At 40.5% G+C, this 19,146-nt stretch overlaps 1 protein-coding gene and 1 long non-coding RNA gene across 17 annotated transcripts in view; one reads left to right on the top strand and one right to left on the bottom strand.

Moving 5' to 3' along the window:
* LOC138736315 (uncharacterized) overlaps positions 1-19,146 on the bottom strand; it is a 151,156-nt gene that overhangs the window by 49,566 nt on the left and 82,444 nt on the right. For 5 of the 6 annotated variants that reach the window (XR_011340221.1, XR_011340223.1, XR_011340225.1 and 2 more), the window contains exon 3: positions 18,037-18,171. The exons of the other annotated variant lie outside the window; for it this stretch is intronic. This is a non-coding gene — a long non-coding RNA (uncharacterized lncRNA). The remainder of the gene's footprint in view (positions 1-18,036; positions 18,172-19,146) is intronic. 6 annotated transcript variants of the gene reach the window in all.
* LOC138736314 (ubiquitin carboxyl-terminal hydrolase 54-like) overlaps positions 1-19,146 on the top strand; it is an 89,403-nt gene that overhangs the window by 54,276 nt on the left and 15,981 nt on the right. For all 11 annotated transcript variants that reach the window (XM_069885609.1, XM_069885607.1, XM_069885616.1 and 8 more), the window contains 9 exons: positions 1,281-1,386; positions 4,291-4,437; positions 7,289-7,438; positions 8,192-8,357; positions 8,817-8,987; positions 11,289-11,396; positions 11,551-12,241; positions 12,640-12,773; positions 18,602-18,775. In XM_069885609.1, the coding sequence (XP_069741710.1) occupies positions 1,281-1,386; positions 4,291-4,437; positions 7,289-7,438; positions 8,192-8,357; positions 8,817-8,987; positions 11,289-11,396; positions 11,551-12,241; positions 12,640-12,773; positions 18,602-18,775 (1,847 nt within the window). The remainder of the gene's footprint in view (positions 1-1,280; positions 1,387-4,290; positions 4,438-7,288; positions 7,439-8,191; positions 8,358-8,816; positions 8,988-11,288; positions 11,397-11,550; positions 12,242-12,639; positions 12,774-18,601; positions 18,776-19,146) is intronic.

Raw genomic sequence — 19,146 nt, 5'->3', positions numbered from 1 at the left:
ACGTTAATATAACACAGAATATGGCACACTGATCATGTTGAGGAAAAGTTCTAACTTGCCCGAGTTGCATTGCACAGTCTGGTTGCATGCTGTAATTCTTTGTAATTGTAAACTACTTTTCCAAACCACCCATTAATTTTCATGATTTTAGAATGAATCATCTGTGTGCAACTTCTAACCAGATTTCATCCTGACATTTATATTTGTGTTCTCTCAAATTGTTAAAGAAAATTCCAGAAATCTAAAATAAAATAAAAAATTATTGAAATTGCGGCCGTTCATTATCTCTGGAGAAAGGATCAGACTTGATGTTTGTGTCTGCCTTTAAAGAACCAACGTGTTCCTTTCTGTTTCTCTTGCACAGTTAATAATTCATATAATATTCATAGCTGATTTCGTCAGTTTGTCCCATTGAACCTGTGCTTCTCCCTCAATCTTCTGTTGTTAAAATGGCAGCATGGCTAACATAGCAGTTAGCACAATGCTATTATGGTGCCAGCGACCCAGGTATAAATCCAGTGCCGTCTGTAAGGGGTTTGTACTTTCTCCCCATGTCTGTGTGGGTTTTCTCCGGATGCTCTGGTTTCCTCATGCCCTCCAAAAATGTATGAGGTTTGGAGGTTGATCGATGTATTTGGGTGGTACAGGCTCGTGGGCCGGAGGGGCCTGTTACTGTGCTGTATCTCTAAATTAAAAATTAAATTAAATTTAAAAATTAAAATTAATTACAGAGGAGCTTGTGGCCGCTTTGCTAATAAGACCTACCCACAGTATATCATTAAAGACGGCCTTCCACAGAAAGCCCGCCTGCTACAAGTAACTCTGCCCACACAAACAAATCTGAACACCAAAAGAATGTAATGGTGCAGCCAATTTTTTATTTTGAAAAGGCTGCAAAAAAAAAACTTTGCATACTCCTCTTTCTCTCTCATTGCTTATTTTGTCCTGTCTCTTGTTTCCTCAATTCATTGTTTTTATCTTCTTCCATCTACCTCCCCATGCCCCACCCCTGCCATCCTTCTGTGTCTTGTTCTCCGCTTACAAGGCGAAGATTGAACCTTAAACCCAACTTCTCCCAGCTCATGCTGTTTATCCTTCATCAACTATCCAGGTTCTAATTGGAATAGAATAGCATTGTCTATTGCATAATGAAACTCCAATCTCTTTATTTCAGAAAAGATATTTTATTTACTTGTCAGTGTTGTGTACAATGGATGTCCTACAGAGTCTTTGTTGGTTTTCATGGGAACCAATTCATGTCTCTTTGTCCCTTTGTTTAGTAATCAAGCAATTCGCATGATGGAAAGACGTGAGAAACCAACGCCTGACATGTTTGGGGAGCTTCTGCAGAATGCAAGCACAATGGGCGATATGAGGAACTGTCCAGTATGTGTCAATTCATTTTTGTTTTTCGTTAATTGCACTTGTTTAAGTTCAAGGGAATTCTGCATTTAGACATTTGTTCCTTAAGAATGCTCAAGTTAAAGGTTTTAATTCACTCCTCCAATTATGTATCCATTTCATAAATCTGTTGCAGTGCAAAGAATTTTCAAATGCACTGATGCTTCTAGTTCTGTGGAATGCAAGTTGAACAAGACCACTGACTGAGTTTTGGTTTGCTTCTGTATTGTTGGTTGAAAATCCTTTCTGGAATTTTGGTTGCTTGCCCTTTATGGTTGACTTGGAAAACCTGTTCCGGTCACTGATTAGAATATTCTATTTTTGGCCCAGGGGCATCCAGTTCAATGATTCTCCATTGCAGATCAACTTCCTGTTGATTAGTTGACCACATTTAACATCTTAATTATGTTTACATGAAAGCTATGAAAATGTACATCAAATATAATCCAAAAATTAATATTGAAATAAAAGGGAAATTAATTAACAAATAAGTTTAAAGGCAAAGGTATGTTGAGAGTATTAGTGTTTTATAATATAGCTTAATTTCAGATGATTTTGTCCTTGCACATTACAAAGCAAGCAGTTTAGTAAGTTACAATGAAATCTGGTCAGGCTCCATTTGAAAGCTTGTCCAGCTCCATGGTGATATTTGCTTCCTTTGGAAGACAGAGTGGGTATGTGAATAGAATCTTAATGATTGCAGTTCATTGTTAGTAAAGAGAAGTTCAGCAGTGGATGCAAAGTCATTATTGTCTGCTGCCTGGTCGAAAGTGTAAGAGTGCAAGCGTCATGAGAAAAGAAATGTCATGATGGGACCTGATCTGTTAATTTTGTTCAGATTACTGAAGTGGTTTAATGCAGTCTTAGCTTTCAAAATTAAAATGATACATGTATTATCCATGTGGGAAAGAATTGTTTTTCATTTGCTTTTATGTCAAATTCAAGTTGACCCCTAAATAACTTGGGTTCGTCATTTTAGAAAACAAAACAGTACAACGCAGGTCCACTCTGTCTATGCCAACCATGATGCTAATTTAAGCTTCACATCTGCCTGTACATGGTATATAAGAACACAAGAAATAGGAGCCCGTCAAGCCTGCTTCATCATTCATGGCTGATCTAATTACAGGCACCAACCTGCCTTTACCCCATATCCATTAATTCCCCTACTTTGTAAAAGTTTTGTCTTAACCTTGTCTTAAATATACTCACAGAGGTCGCCTCCACTGCTTCAATGGGCAGCAAATTCCATAGATTCACCACTCTCTGGGAAAAGCAGTTTCTCCTCATCTCAGTCCTAAATCTACTACCCTGTATCTTGAGGCTATGCTCCCTAGTTCTAGCCCCCCCCCCCCCCACCCCCCACCAATGGGAACAACTTACCTAAGTCTGTCATACATACTGCCTTTCATCGTTTTATACATTTCTATCAATTTCTTTCATATTTTTCTTTCATATTTTTCTAAATTCAGGTAAGTGCCACCCCAGACAACTCAATCTCTCCATTCCTCTATTCTGTGGGAAGAGAAGCAAAGTTACTGTTTCAGGTCAAAGGCCCTTCATTAGAGTTCAACCTAAAATAGTAGTTCTCTTTCTCTTCCCACAGATGCTTTCTGACCTGCTGAATATTTCCAGCATTTTCTGTTTTTCTACCTGAAATTAGTATTTTGCATTTACTGACATCATGTATACTAATCAATAGATTGGTACTCAATTATTGACAATAATGAATTTGTTTTTTTTTCTTTTTTTTTTAAAAAAAACCTTAAATTTATTTTGAACCATTATGCTGGTTTCTATGGAACATTTGCCCAAACAGTGGTGAGCCCAGATTTTTTTTTAATACAAATACCACAGCATTTCTGCTGATGAAGTGCATTGAAATGGAGATGGTACTTCTGGTGGTGTTCTTCTCCACTGTTAGCTTCACGGAAATATACCTTGCTCTCTGGCTTCTTAATCAAATATTTTGAGCGTTGTATTAATAGATAACCTTAAAACATTTTACTTTATTTTCAGTCACATACTTTGAAAAAATTTAATTGTCACTGCATCTGCAGGTTCCTCTCCAAACCCCCCACACATGGAGTTAGCCAAAAGATGAAGAATAACATTATAGATAATTAACCCCCACCCCCACCCCCTCCCCGTTTATAGATAAAGTCTCTGACCAGGGCGACTCTTGCTAAGCAGGTATAAGGAGACATTTCAAGATACTCACTCCAACAGTGAGTGGCATCAACCAGCTCTTCATCCTGGCTGACACCATTACTGTTTCACTTAACTTTATTCAAACAGCTGCGATAAATAAAGCATGACCAAGGCACACTGCTGTCTGAATATTTGTTCCCATCTTCACCAAAAGTTTGTGTTACTTCAGAGAACATTGACTTTGACAATTTTAAACTTGTGTGTTTTTTTTAAAACCTTTTATTCTTTATTTATTTTAATTTTAATTTATTTTCCTCATTTTTTTTGCCAGTTGCTTGAGGCTGCTTGTTGCTTGAATTCCATATTCCTGGGGTTTTATTGTATATACTTAATTTGCTTATAGAGGACATCACTTAACTAGCTTTATCTGACCTAATCTAAAACTAATGAGCCTGCAGAGAGAGGGAAAGCCAATTTTTTATTTTACTCTGTTCACTTTTTTTTGCCTGTTCATTGTCATCTTTTCATAATTAATGTAATATTGCTGCAGTGCACATGGCAACTGACCACACACCTTTTTGGAGTACAATGCTGTGCTACATGTTATGCACAATAAACTTTCATCTGTGTTTAGAATTTTACTTTGAACTTGCATTGAATGCTGTATTACTCAGTGGTTGAGTCAGTATCGTGTAAAGAACTTGGTTTTTTTTAAAAAAATAATTATTTTCTTGACAGAGCAACTGCGGTGAGAAGATTAGAATCCGCAAAGTATTGATGAACTCTCCTGAGATTATCACTATAGGCCTGGTTTGGGATTCTGATCATTCGGATCTTGCTGAAGATGTCATTCACAGTCTCGGAACTTGCCTCAAACTTGGAGATGTAAGATGGTTCTCACTATTATTATTGTATGCAAATGAAATGCAAAAATTGGGGCTGAAGTATTCATATAACAAAGTAAGGACAAAGTGCCAACAGTACAAGATGCTTGTTTGAAGTAGCAAATTGTGGTGATGGGGGAAAACTAAAGGTGGTCAAAACTAACTACCGGTAGTTCCACTGCAAAGATTGATAAATAAAATGTTAAGTGAATTTGAGATGTTTTGCCCAAAGCTCTCCAAACTCCGATTTTTGATTATAGATGAATAGAAGAAGGAAGAATCCATTTTGTCAAAGATCCATTCATTTTGAAAATTGGGTAGAAAGTAGAATAGTTCTAACCCCTGGAATAGCTCCTTGCAAGTGTGAAAGCATTCAATGCCCCAGTTAGGGGCAAGTGTGAAATGCCAAACCCCCATCCCTAACCCAGGACACTGAACGGCCAATTTAATGGGATGCAAGTGTGAAAGGAACTTCACTCTCTGTCTCTGTGTCTCTCTGACTCTGTGTCTCTCTGTCTCTCTCTATCTCTGTGTCTCTCTCTATCTCTGTGCCTCTCTCTCTCTCTCTCTGTGTCTCTCTCTGTCTCTCTCTCTCTATGTGTGTCTCACTCCATCTCTGTGTGTCTCTCTCACTGTCTCTCTCCCTCACTCTCTCTCTCCCTCTCTGTCTCTCTCTCCCTCTCCGTCTCTCTCTCCCTCTCCGTCTCTCTCTTCCTCTCCGTCTCTCTCTCCCTCTCCGTCTCTCTCTCCCTCTCCGTCTCTCTCTCCCTCTCCGTCCCTCTCTCCCTCCGTCTCTCTCTCCCTCTGTCTCCCTCTGTCTCTCTCCCTCCGTCTCTCTCTCCCTCCGTCTCTCTCACCCTCTCCCTCTCTGTCTCCCTCTCTGTCTCCCTCTCCCACTCTGTCTCCCTCGCCTACCGTCTCCCTCGCCTGCCGTCTCCCTCGCCTGCCGTCTCCCTCGCCCGCCGTCTCCCTCGCCCGCCGTCTCCCTCGCCCTCCCTCTCCCTCGCCCACCCTCTCCCTCGCCCACCCTCTCCCTCGCCCACCCTCTCCCTCGCCCACCCTCTCCCTCGCCCACCCTCTCCCTCGCCCACCCTCTCCCTCGCCCACCCTCTCCCTCGCCCACCCTCTCCCTCGCCCACCCTCTCCCTCGCCCACCCTCTCCCTCGCCCACCCTCACCCTCGCCCACCCTCTCCCTCGCCCACCCTCTCCCTCGCCCACCCTCTCCCTCGCCCACCCTCTCCCTCGCCCACCCTCTCCCTCGCCCACCCTCTCCCTCGCCCACCCTCTCCCTCGCCCACCCTCTCCCTCGCCCACCCTCTCCCTCGCCCACCCTCTCCCTCGCCCACCCTCTCCCTCGCCCACCCTCTCCCTCGCCCACCCTCTCCCTCGCCCACCCTCTCCCTCGCCCACCCTCTCCCTCGCCCACCCTCTCCCTCGCCCACCCTCTCCCTCGCCCACCCTCTCCCTCGCCCACCCTCTCCCTCGCCCACCCTCTCCCTCGCCCACCCTCTCCCTCGCCCACCCTCTCCCTCGCCCACCCTCTCCCTCGCCCACCCTCTCCCTCGCCCACCCTCTCCCTCGCCCACCCTCTCCCTCGCCCACCCTCTCCCTCGCCCACCCTCTCCCTCGCCCACCCTCTCCCTCGCCCACCCTCTCCCTCGCCCACCCTCTCCCTCGCCCACCCTCTCCCTCGCCCACCCTCTCCCTCGCCCACCCTCTCCCTCGCCCACCCTCTCCCTCGCCCACCCTCTCCCTCGCCCACCCTCTCCCTCGCCCACCCTCTCCCTCGCCCACCCTCTCCCTCGCCCACCCTCTCCCTCGCCCACCCTCTCCCTCGCCCACCCTCTCCCTCGCCCACCCTCTCCCTCGCCCACCCTCTCCCTCGCCCACCCTCTCCCTCGCCCACCCTCTCCCTCGCCCACCCTCTCCCTCGCCCACCCTCTCCCTCGCCCACCCTCTCCCTCGCCCACCCTCTCCCTCGCCCACCCTCTCCCTTGCCCACCCCCTCCCTCGCTCTCCCTCCCTCCCTCCCCCCCTCTCCCCCTCGCCCTCCCTCCCCCTCGCCCTCCTGCCCCCTCGCCCTCCCGCCCCCTCACTCCCCCTCCCCCCCTCTCTCCCCCCCTCTCTCTCTCTCCCCCTCTATTTTACAATTCCTTTATCGATGATGATTCTGTAGTGGCCCACGCCTCGGGCCACAGGAAATGACTATCAACTGTGGCAACTGGCAAAATCGTTTTGGCTGAAACGCCTGTTTCCATAGGCCGCCAACAGAGCAGTGAAACTGGCTAATCACCGCCGGTGGGTTACGGGACCCAATCGGGGCCCAGACATCCGAGGTAACCAATCGGCAGGCAGCCTGCTCAAGCCACATCCCAATGGTAAAGTGGCCAAGCTGAACATAAAAGGCAGAGCTAGCACTGAATAAGCTCAGGGTCAAATGCATTCTATTGGTAAGTGTGGCTTTCTTCTGTGGATTTGAGCTATAGCCTTGGGGCTATAAGAGAGAGCTGTAACCTAGCTGTAGCCATAGCAACCTTGCTACAATTCCTTATTAATCCCATTAGGTAACTTGCAAAATGTTCATGGGCCTTATTGTCTATGAATAGCATGATTTTAAACAAGATTATATCTGGAACAAACACCACACCGTGTTGTTTCATCAGAGACTTTGGATTGCATATAAAAATGACTTTTTTATTAGTCATAGATTAATTAATAATTGCAGTGTTCACTTGTTGATGAAATTAAGTATTTTGTTTTCTGAAAACTAGATATTAGATGAGTTGCTATGGTAAACTGAATCTGATTTAAAAAAATAGTCTGCCAATTCCAAGCTCCTTTTATTTTACAGCTATTCTATCGAGTGACGGATGACAAGGCTAAGCATACAGAGCTCTATTTGGTTGGGATGGTGTGTTACTATGGTAAACACTATTCTACCTTCTTTCTGCAAACAAAAATTAGAAAATGGATGTATTTTGATGATGCTCATGTGAAAGAGGTAGGAGCTCTTTTCCAAAAACAGTATATATTTGTCACTAATCTGGTCCAAGTTATTATTACTGGCCTCAGTGGCTGATAGCCTCAAGGTAGCCAATAATAAAAGCACATGACTAATGTCGACAGCCTTTTCTTCAGATGTCTAATGGCTAGCTCGTGTCTTTACTTCCTCCATACCTGGTTTGGACAGTCCTCTGGGAAAGAATTTCCCCAAGATTCTGAACTGTTTCTCTTTGAAGAAGATGCACAGTTTTAAATGTGGAGATATCAGAGTGGCAATTCTGGGAACACCATTCAATTCAGATCCTCATTTCAAATGTTGAAATATGTAGTGTTATCCATGATTGCCTGTGACAGTGTAGCCTTTCTTATTATTTGTTGGTCACCTTTGCACTTTCCACTTCATTGCTACATTCAGTTCCAAGCTGGGATTTACCAAACAAGGAAAGTGCTGCTTCTTGCTCTCTTTCATTAAAGATATTTCTTTCAGAACCCAGATCTCAATGCAATCAGATGAATGTATTTTGATTGCTACGGTTGTAAACAACAACTTCAGTTTCCTTACCACACTTAGCAGCAAGCAAGTTAGCATTTAACCAAGATTCAGCACAATTTACAATTCTGGAGGCCATTGTAAGTTTATATGTGAATTGAGACATTTCGTTTAAAAACAATTTAAATTTTCACTGCTGATGATGGAATGGAAATTGTGCAACAATAACCAGTGTTACAATTCTAAATGTTTCCAATTTAGATTGGACCCAAGTGGAAGGACGTGGTTACCCGATGCATTAAGAGCCACTACCAGCCATTACTACTTTTGTATGCAGATCCAAGAGGCACAACTGTGTCTGCACAGGATCTACCCATTTCAGATGCCCATCAGTACACTCGAACCTGTTATGACAGTGAAGATTCAGGTAATTGTGATTTTTATTATTTGTGGTTGAAATTTCTCATTGACTGTGATTGTGACAAGATTGAAAGAACAGAATCTTGTTTGACTTCCGAAGAATTAAGAGTATCATTTTTGAAAATTAAACTATTTTTTTTTTGTTTTCCTTCCTCATATTCTATACAATGTTCCTTCCAGGCAGTCAGGCAGAAAGGATCTGGCAGATTGCTGGCACTATTTTACATACAGTAATTGTGTCTTTGAACAATCAGGAATGAGAACAAGTTACTCTTTTGTGAGGTTGCTTCTGTTTCCTCTCCCTGAATTATCCAGAATGAGATTGTAAAACTTCTTTAGAGGAGGACAATTCCATATATTCTTGAAACTGGGCACAACAGTACCCAAATAGATGGCGGATGTAATTCGTTAGAAAATATTATGTGCTCCAGACAGTATTACTAATACATTTTTATGGCTTTTGCAGGAAGAGAGCCATCTATATCCAGTGACAGCAGAACAGATTCTTCGAATGAGAGCTACCATTACAAGCACGGTCATCATGAGTCTATGGTCAGCCATTTTTCCTCTGATTCACAGGGCACAGTGATTTTCAACATGGAGAATGATACAGCTTCTCAAAGCAGCAGGGACACAGGTACTATAAATTCTTAAAAAAGATAGGTGACTAGAACAATAGAAAATTAATCTCTGATGTGGCAGGTTCTGGTTGAATTAAGACATTGCAGTTATTGTTTTCAGAAAGTTTCTTTCATCTTTTTTTGAAAGGAAAGAAAATCAGAATGGGTTAAAATAGAAATGTATAAAATTGCAGCGTGAAAATCAGAAGAATTTATATATAAATGGGATTCAAGGTTGAAGGTTGGAGAAAAAGAAACAACATTGTTGAAACATCTGATTAATATGTGAAAAAAAAAATGATGAAATTGGTGTAAGAGTGTATATATCACCTAAGATTCTTCGGACCCAAAATTCCCATGTATCTTTTTCAAAAGATATTTGGTTTCATAAGGGGATTATAAATGTTGAAGTTTGTTAAGAAAAAGATCAATTAATGACATTTGGACAATTGAAAAGTAAATCTGGAATACCCCAAAATACTCTGTTAGAGAGATAGGTTGCTACCTGCCTGTAGTGAAGTAGAATTTTTTTATTAGAAGAGGAATTAAGAAATTTTCTTTTAAAATATATTCTTTACTACAATCAGGAACTCCTAAACGTGGAGTTCATGTATCTACACAGAGATGGGAATTGGATTTAAATGTTGAATTTGATGAGCGAAGATGGGTAGATCTTTGAAGAGATTGCATGACTAATACTGTTAATGTAAGATATAGATTAGTTCAGTATAATTTCCTACATCAGTTATATCTTACACCACAAAAATGGAAGAGGTTGAAATCAGATTTATCAGATCAATGTTTCAGATGTGGTGAAGAAATAGGAACTTTTTACATTCAACTTGGTCCTGTTCCAAGGTTTTACCTTTTTGTTGGAATTAGCAAACTTTTTGGAACAAGTTACAGGGGTCATATTTTTGAAAAATCCAAATTTATTTTTATTAGAAAATATTGAAGGAACAAGACCTAAATTAAAATTATCAATATACCAATTAGAGTTTGTTAAAATTGTATTAGCAGTGGCAAGAAAAAGTATTGCAGTTGGAAATATCCATTTGAGTACAGAAATAAATATGTTGTGTTTCTACAAATTTAGTGCCCGTATACCTAAACATTAGGTTTAAATTTATAATGTTTGGCTTCCAGTACCTCTGAACCCTTGCAAAATTTTCTCTAGAATGTATTAAAAGATTTTGATAAAGTAGGTATGTTGGAAGAGAGACCTCTGTGCAATCCTCAAAGTTTCTTTTTTTTCCCCCCTTCTATATAACTATATTTTATTCTCATTATTCTGAGGGTGGGGGAGATTTGGGGGGAGGGGGTTTTCGGATGGGGGGAACTATATACTATCATGCATGTAATTTTAGATTATTATTTGTTTCTATTTTGAATTAATATGTTGAATTTGATCATACATTTTTGGAAATATTCAAAAAACAGCAATTGAACAATGAAGGAGAAAGTAATCAAAAGTAATAGATGATGTAGAGTTCAAATTTCAGTTGGTCCATTTCTGTGTCTTGAGTTGAACATTTGGCCATCTTGCCTAGTTTTATTACAGGTGGAAAATTTGAATAAATGTCCTTTTTAAAAAAAATTAAAATGATGACACGCACAAAGTTTTACATGAGAAATAATTTTACTTTTAAGAGCAAAATTATTTATAAATTATCTTTCAACGCACAAATGTAACATCCTTTGTTTCTAACAGCTGGGTGCTAAAGCACTAATTTAACTGGTGAGTTTATTCTTGGTGAAAGGACAAAGCAAGATAAAGACAAGGATAGTAAGGAGATGTGAGACAATATTCTTTACGCAGAGTGTTGCTTCATGTTTGTGGATTTGAAAATAGTTGGAGACTACAGGTGACATCATGCTGTGAAAATATAATTTTGTATAGGGAGGGAAGCTTCATGCAGGATTGCAAAGATGAGGTCACTGACAATGGCATAATAATACCATTGCTTGATAATAACTGGTGTTAATGCTATGAATCATGGGTACCATCACAAAATATTGGCACCACTGTGGCAGCCAGTCAGTTAAAAACAGACTTGGCTTGGAACAAACTGTCTATTCAGCTTCCAATTGTGAATCTGGTAAAAGATCTGTGAAAAGAAGTGAACATTCAATAATAGAGCTTTGTTTTTAAAATAGGTCTACAGCAAGCTACTGCATTTTTGTTTCTTCAATGGCTTGAAATTTCCCATTTACTTGGTTATGCCATATTTTCTTACATTTAATCTTAAGAAATTGATATTTTGTCCCAGGATATCTTACTGGCAGTGAATCTAACCCATGCTCTACTTTCAAAAAAGGGATTTCAGTGGATAGAAGGCGGAGTTCAAGCCGACCTCGACGTCCTGACAATCGAGGGAAACCAGAGAAGTCTGATGAAACTCCTATCTGTGGTTATCACAGTGAAGGTGAGGAAGAAAATCTATCTAGAGCTGTTGCAGAAATACCATAAGCTAGAAGTGCAGATTGCCATGGGTGCGGTTGAGTATGCTTGTGAATAATTAAACTGCAGTTCTTTTGTGTGCTTCATAGTCTTTGTATCTCTCACATCCAAAATTTTAGGCGAAACACTGAAAGAGAAACAAGCCCCAAGAACTGGACCAAAACCTGCTACAAGTCGATTGAAGGACTTCAGAGAAACAATGAGCAATATTATTCATAACCGACCTTTGCATCATCAAGATCAGGCTAACAATAAACCCATTCCAACAAAAATGACAGATTCTGTAGATAATGCTAACTTCCGAATGTCAAGTGGACGCTCTAGAGACTGGGAAATGGAGAGCACCAGCAGTGAATCCAAATCAAGTTCTTCAAGCAGATCAAAGACCTACTTGTGGAAACCTAAACGTGAGGTTCTTAACATTGACAGCATCTTCACAAAAGAGAGAAAAAAGGCTGGTTCCAGCACACAAATGACTGCGATGTCAGAAGATGGTGCTAAAGACTCCAACCACAATAAGACTGAAAGTTCAGTTGGAGTTAGAAGTATCCCTTTGACATCAGACAATTCAAAGAATGAAGGAAAAGACATTCAGTTGAATAATAATGAGAAATATGAGAAGGTTGGATGTCCAGGTAAAGGTACACAAGTCGGGATCCAAAATTCAGGAGAAAATGACCGTTTTATTCAGAGAATGGAATCTGGCTATGAGAGCAGTGAGCGCAACAGTAACAGTCCAGTCAGTTTGGATACTTCAATTCCTGATGGAGTCCCAAGTGGAGTGCACAATTCCAGTGTCAATCCTTTTAGGTAACCTCTCTGTTCACTTAACATGTCTTGCTCACTTTCAGAGCATGAGATATTATATGTCAGAAATATAAATTCAGAAAAATACTTTTATTTTGAATTGTTACGAGAAACTGTCAACTTTTTAGAGTATTTATTTTTTCCCCCCCAATATCAATATTTTAAATTTAGAAATTAAATTAAAATCCAGTAAGCTTAACCGGGTGTAGTACCTAGTAATGGCTGTGAATATTCTGTTCTTTTAATACCTGTAGATTATTCTTGCTATAGAAGACATTGCAATTTATTTCTATATCACTTTTATCAGTACAGAAATTGGTATACCCCTTTGGTCATTTGAATACTTGTGTGTCTGACAATAAATGTTAATTTCTCTTTTGATTTATTTCTTCTGTGTGAAGGGAAACAAGTGCAAAGAAGGGAGTCATTTCTGGTCCTTCGTGGAAAACTGTCCCCAAATCCAAGAGCAGCAGTGCCTTACAACAGGAAACATGCGCAGCTGCCAAGAGCTGGGTGAATTTGCCACAGATTTCCAGTAAGAAAATTTCCAGCCTATGTTATATTGCAGAATGTTTTCTTTCAGTTGTCTATTGTATTGAAATTATTGGATATCTCACTTGCATATATGACACAAAAAATAATTATCACTTTCCCTACATTGCCACAAAATAAATACATTAAATGCTTTCTATTTTCCATGGGTTGTTTGGTATTCTCAGTAGCAGACAAGTTATCACCAAATCTACCTATATGATTGGTGTTGAGTTCATTAACCCAAATCAATGATGGAAATGCACCTATATCGTCTCTATGCTCAAATCATATAAAATTTTAAACACTTTTATAAACAATTGCAAATGTCTTTCCTCATTTAAATTCACTTGACTTGAATTCTGAACCAATAGTCATGCCAATCTCAAGAGCATGCAGCTGACTACTGTTAGATCATCATCAAGAATGCCTTTCACTCCATCCCACACCCACAGACCACCAGGCTGTGTATCTCCTAACACAAAAGCAGAAGCTGAGGTAAGAGGACCCAATCATCTGAGAAAACAGATGACATCCTACGCAACTGCTTTGAGTTAGTCAATTGAGCTGTAGTCAAGGACTCTGTGACTAATCTCAATCAATAAACCACCACCGTCTTCATCAGGAAGCGTATGGAGGACTGCATGCCAAAAAATCTATCATGCATATTCCAACTGGAAAAATCTCTGAAGTCCACTAGCTACTGAAGTCTCGGAGTGAGGAGTTCATCAAGTGACCTGACCTTATTTCAAGCAATCTAGGTGTGACCTCTCCAGGACCATTAGAGATGTCAAGAGAACTTGAGTTCTAGGTGAACTTTGTGGATACCTGACAACTGGCACATCATTCATGCTATCACATGCTACAAAGCAAAACTGGCCAAAATAACCAGCAAATCATATCCCTCCCCAATGTGCTCAATGCATTTTTTGTTCATTTCTCACAGGAGGCCAGTGAGCCAAAGGGTTCCCACCACAACATCCTTGTCCACTCCTGCACCCATGGTCTCTGTAGCAGATATCAGATTAACCTTCCTGAGAGTGAACTAGTCCAGATGAAGTCCCTGGACATGCTCTGAGAATCTGCATTCACAGATCTTTCATCAAATTACTACAGGTTTTAAGATTAGGATCCCTGTGCGAAAGGAGAACAATAATAGTCCTTAATAACTACAGCTGATGGCTTGATTAGCCATCATGCTTTGAGAGGTTGGTTGTGGTTCACATCAACTCCAGCCTTGACCCACTTTAATTTGTCTACTGTCGCAGCTGACATATGGCAGATGCCACCTTCCTGGCCCTCCATTCCGCCCAAGAACACCTGGTCAAGGATATCCATGCCAGAGTACTATTCATTAATTCCAGCTCCTCCTTTAACACTAGTCCCAAACAGACATCCCAAAGACTAGGACCTTGGTCTCAGCATCCCCGCCACCCCACAACTAGATTCTCAATTTCCAGCTTGGCACACAGCAAGCAGTGAGAATGGAATCAGAACCATCTCTGTTATCTCCATCAATACCAGTGCCCTGCAAGTTTGTGTACTCAGCTCTCTATTATACTCACTGTACACCCATGACTGCGTAGCCAAACGCCACTCCAATTCCATCTGTTGTAGCCAACAGACAATGACAAAATAGCATACTAAAAGAAAATGCAGGGTCTACCGGCTTGCTTTCCTCAATGTCAGCAACACTAAGGAGCTAATTGTGGACTTCAGGAAGAGAAATAAAGCTCACTCCCCTGTTGACGTTAATGGTACTGAGGTGGAAATCATAGATAGCTTTAAGTACGCATGAGTAAAAATTTCAAAATGATTCGTCCTGTCCCAAGCACTTCAACGTGAAAGGTAAAAAAAATGCACCATCACCTGAATTTCCTCAGGAGCCTCTCCACCCTCCAATGACTCCATATACATCTCCCAATGCCTCCTACCCCTGCTGTACTCTTCTCTCTTATTCCTGTTGGGAAGAAGACTGTGAAATTATTGCACCACCAGAATCAAGGATAGTTTCCCACTATTATCAGGTTACTGGTAATCTTACACTTGTAAAATAATGTTGCCCTTGATTTATAATCCTGACTATTTGAACTGATCTCTCACTATAGCTCTACTCTTTTTACTGTTTTATTCTGTTGCATTTCTATATGGATAGACTTACTAGAGAATATTCAAAACAAACACTTTCACTGTATCTTGGCACATATGATAGAATGTTGAACATTCTGTAACAGGACTTTAAGGTCTGTTCCCTATGACCTGATAAAGATGTATTTCTGGGAGACCACAACTAGTCTCTGTGATGTCCTACTCCAAAAAAATAAAGCGAAATCAGAGACATTTTATAATTCATTATGGCTTTGTTTCAAGACCATAGAACCATAAATTCTCTTCTCAGAGGCATAATGTTGCTTGTTTAAAGATATGGTCAGCTAATCCATAGACAGTTTTGCCCTATGAAATGAATCAATCCTTCTACATGTAAATTCAAACCTCTACCTCAAACAGCTTCTCTTCACAGGGGATTCTGCAAGAATAATTTAAAAAAAAAAGCTTTCCATTTAATGTAGCAGGCTTGAAAGATGTGTGCATATCATTCTTTAACTGACCTGATTTCTACACTCCTGTCCGATTTGAACAATTTTTATGCAGCTGACTGGCTGCATTGAGGTCTGGTATAGGGATACCAATCGCACTGAGCGGAAACTGCTGCAAAAGATAGTGGACACAGCCTAGGGCATCACAGGCAAAACCCTTCCCACCATCGAAAACATCTACAGAGAACGCTGCCGTTGAAGAGCAGCAGCAATTTTCGAGGATCCGCACCACCCCGCTCTGTTCTTGCTGCTACTATCAGGATAGAGGTATAGGTGCCACAGACTTGCACTTCCAGGTACAGGAACAGCTGCTACCCCTCCAACATTCACTTCAACAACAAACCTGAATCAGAGACTCAATTAAGGACTCTTACTTTTGCACTTTATTGATAGCTTTTCCTCTCTGTATTGCACGGTGTGTTTACATTTCTTTATTTGTTTACATGTTGTGTAGTTTTTTTTTGCACTACCATTAAGTGATAATTCTGCCTTGCCCACAGGAAAAAGAATCTCAGGGTTGTATGTGATGTCATGTATGTCCTCTGACAATAAATCTGAAATCTGAGCTATCCTGCTGCCCAGAAGCTGACTGCTTGTTTTGGTTCCAACTCCTCCATTTAACTTTAATTTGATTTCCAGACCACGGGAAGGTATTTAAATTGACTCAGGAAGCACAAGATAATCAGAACAATCAGTTATATTGGAGCTGGTTTGACGCAATGGTCTTTCAGCTGCTGTCCGACATTGTTGCTTCTTGTTGTTTAGAAAATGTTTTCAGTCAACTTCATATTTGATTTTTGAAATATTCCCTCTCTCAAAGACAGAATGTAGTTTCCCAGTTGTTTTGTTTTAGTAACAATTTATTCTCACAGGTTGTACCTTATGTTAAGAATCAACTGTAATAATAACCAATTTTTCTTTTATTAATATGAAGGCTGTATTTGATATTCACCACTTGTAAAAAGGGTGTGTCCAACCAGACCAATTTTTATTCATCAAAGCTGACTCTGAGCACTTTAATAAAACACGAAAGTCTGCAGACAGCATGATTGAAGTAAAAACACAATGCTGTAGAATCTCAGCTGGTCAAACAGTGTACTTATATATAGCAAAGGTAAAGATACATAACCCAACATTTTGGGCTTGAGCCCTTCGTCAAAGTATGAACAACATGCAGGCAGGTGACTGAACAAAAATAAAATCTGAGCACTGGAATCTGATTTTGCCTTTCCTAATTCTTGAGTTGGTGTTTAATTCATATTGTGAGCAAGTTATTAGTGGCCTTAAAGTTATGTGTGAAGGTTAATTCACAACAAAAGATACATGCACCATCTAGTGGATGAAAGGTGTTGTGGCCAGTGCTTCTGCCTCACTCAAATCTCTGAGCACCGCCGAGTGGGAATGCAGTACCCTCACATTTGTTAAGGCCTATTACTTGTGAGAGCCTGGATTCATGATGAATAAACTTAACATTTAAGGCAGGATGCTTGGACATGGTGGCCAGCATTTTGAAACTATACTGTATTGTTCTTCTGTTAGCATGTAAACTATACTATGCTGTTTGATCAAGGTTCACTATGTAAACAAACTGTGCCATGACCATTTGGCACCAGTGTGATCTTTGAACAGGTCCATTAGATGTGTTAGCTATTGCTCAGTTGTTGGCACTCCAGCATCTGAATCATGAAGTTGTGGTCGAGAGATTCACATCGGGTTATTGGTCTGGAGACTGGCTCAGGACTAGCTGAAGGGGTACCAAGTATCGGAACTGGGATGCGAAAGGGTGCCAAGGGTGCTGATCTTGTTAGAGGTTCGGATCTGGAATTCTGGCTGTTGATGGTTTGGGCTGGACTTTTAGTGGCTGCTGGAGCACCAGAGGCGAATCCATGGACACACTGTGACTCTGAAGGGACTCTCTTTTGCTTGTCTTTTTCTGATTGAAAGAGACACTTCACGCAATTTCTGCCAATGCCGAACCTGTCTGCCTTCCGGCAGATGAAAACAAATTTTGTGCAATATTGCAGTATCTTTATTACCTGACAATAAATTGAATCTTGAAGTGTTTAGGCCCACTTTTCAAATGGATTTAAAAGATCATTTGGAAGAAGAACAAGAGACTTTCTCAAATTTTCTGATTAATATCATGCCTCAACTAATGTCACTGAAGTGGATTATCTGGTCATTGTGACATTATTGTTTATGGGATTATGTTGTGTATAAATTGGCTGCTGAGCTTCCATCATAATAATGAGTCAACATTAAAAATGCTGTAAAGTTCTCTGTGATATGTCTTAAAAGGTCCAGTATAAATGCAATTCTTTCTTTGTACTCGGTCTCTTCTGAACTGAGTTTCTGTTCTAGTGGCTCAGGATAGTATTTAGTACTTTTTCCACTATAATTTGTTTTAATTTTGTCAATAAGCAAATAGACTCAGCTTGAGTGAAATTATGTTTGAGAAATGAACTGCATCCATGCTGGAAATAGAAGTGAGTGCTAAATATGTTAGGATGAGCTCACTGTTGCAGTTCTGTTTTGTACATGAAGCTTTCATGTCCGTGAATGGTAGAAACACTGACCTTCAGTATCTGGTGGTTAATGGTATTGCTGGAAGAGCAGTTACAGCAGCTGCCTTTGACAAATGAGAAAGCAAGTTTGTTCATTCTTACTTACACATAACACTGGAGCTTGACACCATGTCTATTGATGGGACAAGTTAGTGATGTGCTGCTGTCTAGGTACAATTTTGTATTTTGGTGATGTTATACTTCCTTCAGTTTGATTGGCAGTCTGAAGTTACCCCATTTCCTGTCATACAAAACATATGGAGTAATAAGCTTAAGCTTCAGGTCAAAGATCTTTCTTCAAGAGAGTTCTGATGAAAGGCCACTGACTTGAATTAAACATTAACTCTATTTCCTTCTTCTAAATTATGCTTAACGCTGACTATCTTCAGAAGTTTTGCTTTAATTTCAAATTTCCATCATTAAGAATATTTTACTATTGTTCAAAAGATAGTTGACTTTTGAAAGAAAAAAATCATACAGTAGTTAAAACAGTGATCTTTCTCAACGGGTCCCCAGTAAACCCAGAGGGTGCATCATTGCCCTAAATCTCCTGTTTTCACTTTTATATAAAAAAAAGTTTGCACCTCAATGTCTGTTTCTATAGTTGCAAGAAGGACTGGAGTTTTATGTAGAAAATTATAATGGTGGTGACAAATTTTAAATTTTTTCAGATGAAAATCACAGTAATCCCATGCGAAGTGAACTGGATGAGCTGGAAGAGGAAATTAAAAGAAGGACTAAAGAGGAGGAACTAAGGAGAAAGAAACTGAAGGAAAAGGAAGCAGCAATGGTATTCAACCCCCGGCCTAGCAAGTTCATGGATCTGGATGAACTACAGAATCAGGGCAAGTGCTTCCTTGCTGTTTGTTGCTTGTAAATCAATATTTGCTTTCAGTCAACGTGAATGGAAATAAATTAATGGCTCAAACTACCAGGTTTTCAATAAATATCAGAACAGAGATCTGAAGCCTACAGGCAAATCTTCCAATGTTGTACTCAGTAGTTGAAAGGCTTTTGATCTAACTGCTGGCATCTGACTTTATTGGAGTTTGCCTGTTCCACTTTAGATAGCCGTTGAGAATTTTGGCTCCTCGCGTTCTTAGTACCATTGTTATAGAAGTTCCTTTAGGCTTTCCTGTGGCTGAGAAATGTGATATTGGTGTGAATGATTACATGTAAGCCTACTAATTTCTGAATTTCTCTTTATGCTGATCAT

Source organism: Narcine bancroftii, chromosome 6 (assembly GCF_036971445.1).
Source record: "Narcine bancroftii isolate sNarBan1 chromosome 6, sNarBan1.hap1, whole genome shotgun sequence".
NCBI classification, from domain to species: domain Eukaryota; kingdom Metazoa; phylum Chordata; class Chondrichthyes; order Torpediniformes; family Narcinidae; genus Narcine; species Narcine bancroftii.
This window is presented reverse-complemented; position numbering and strand designations above follow the sequence as displayed.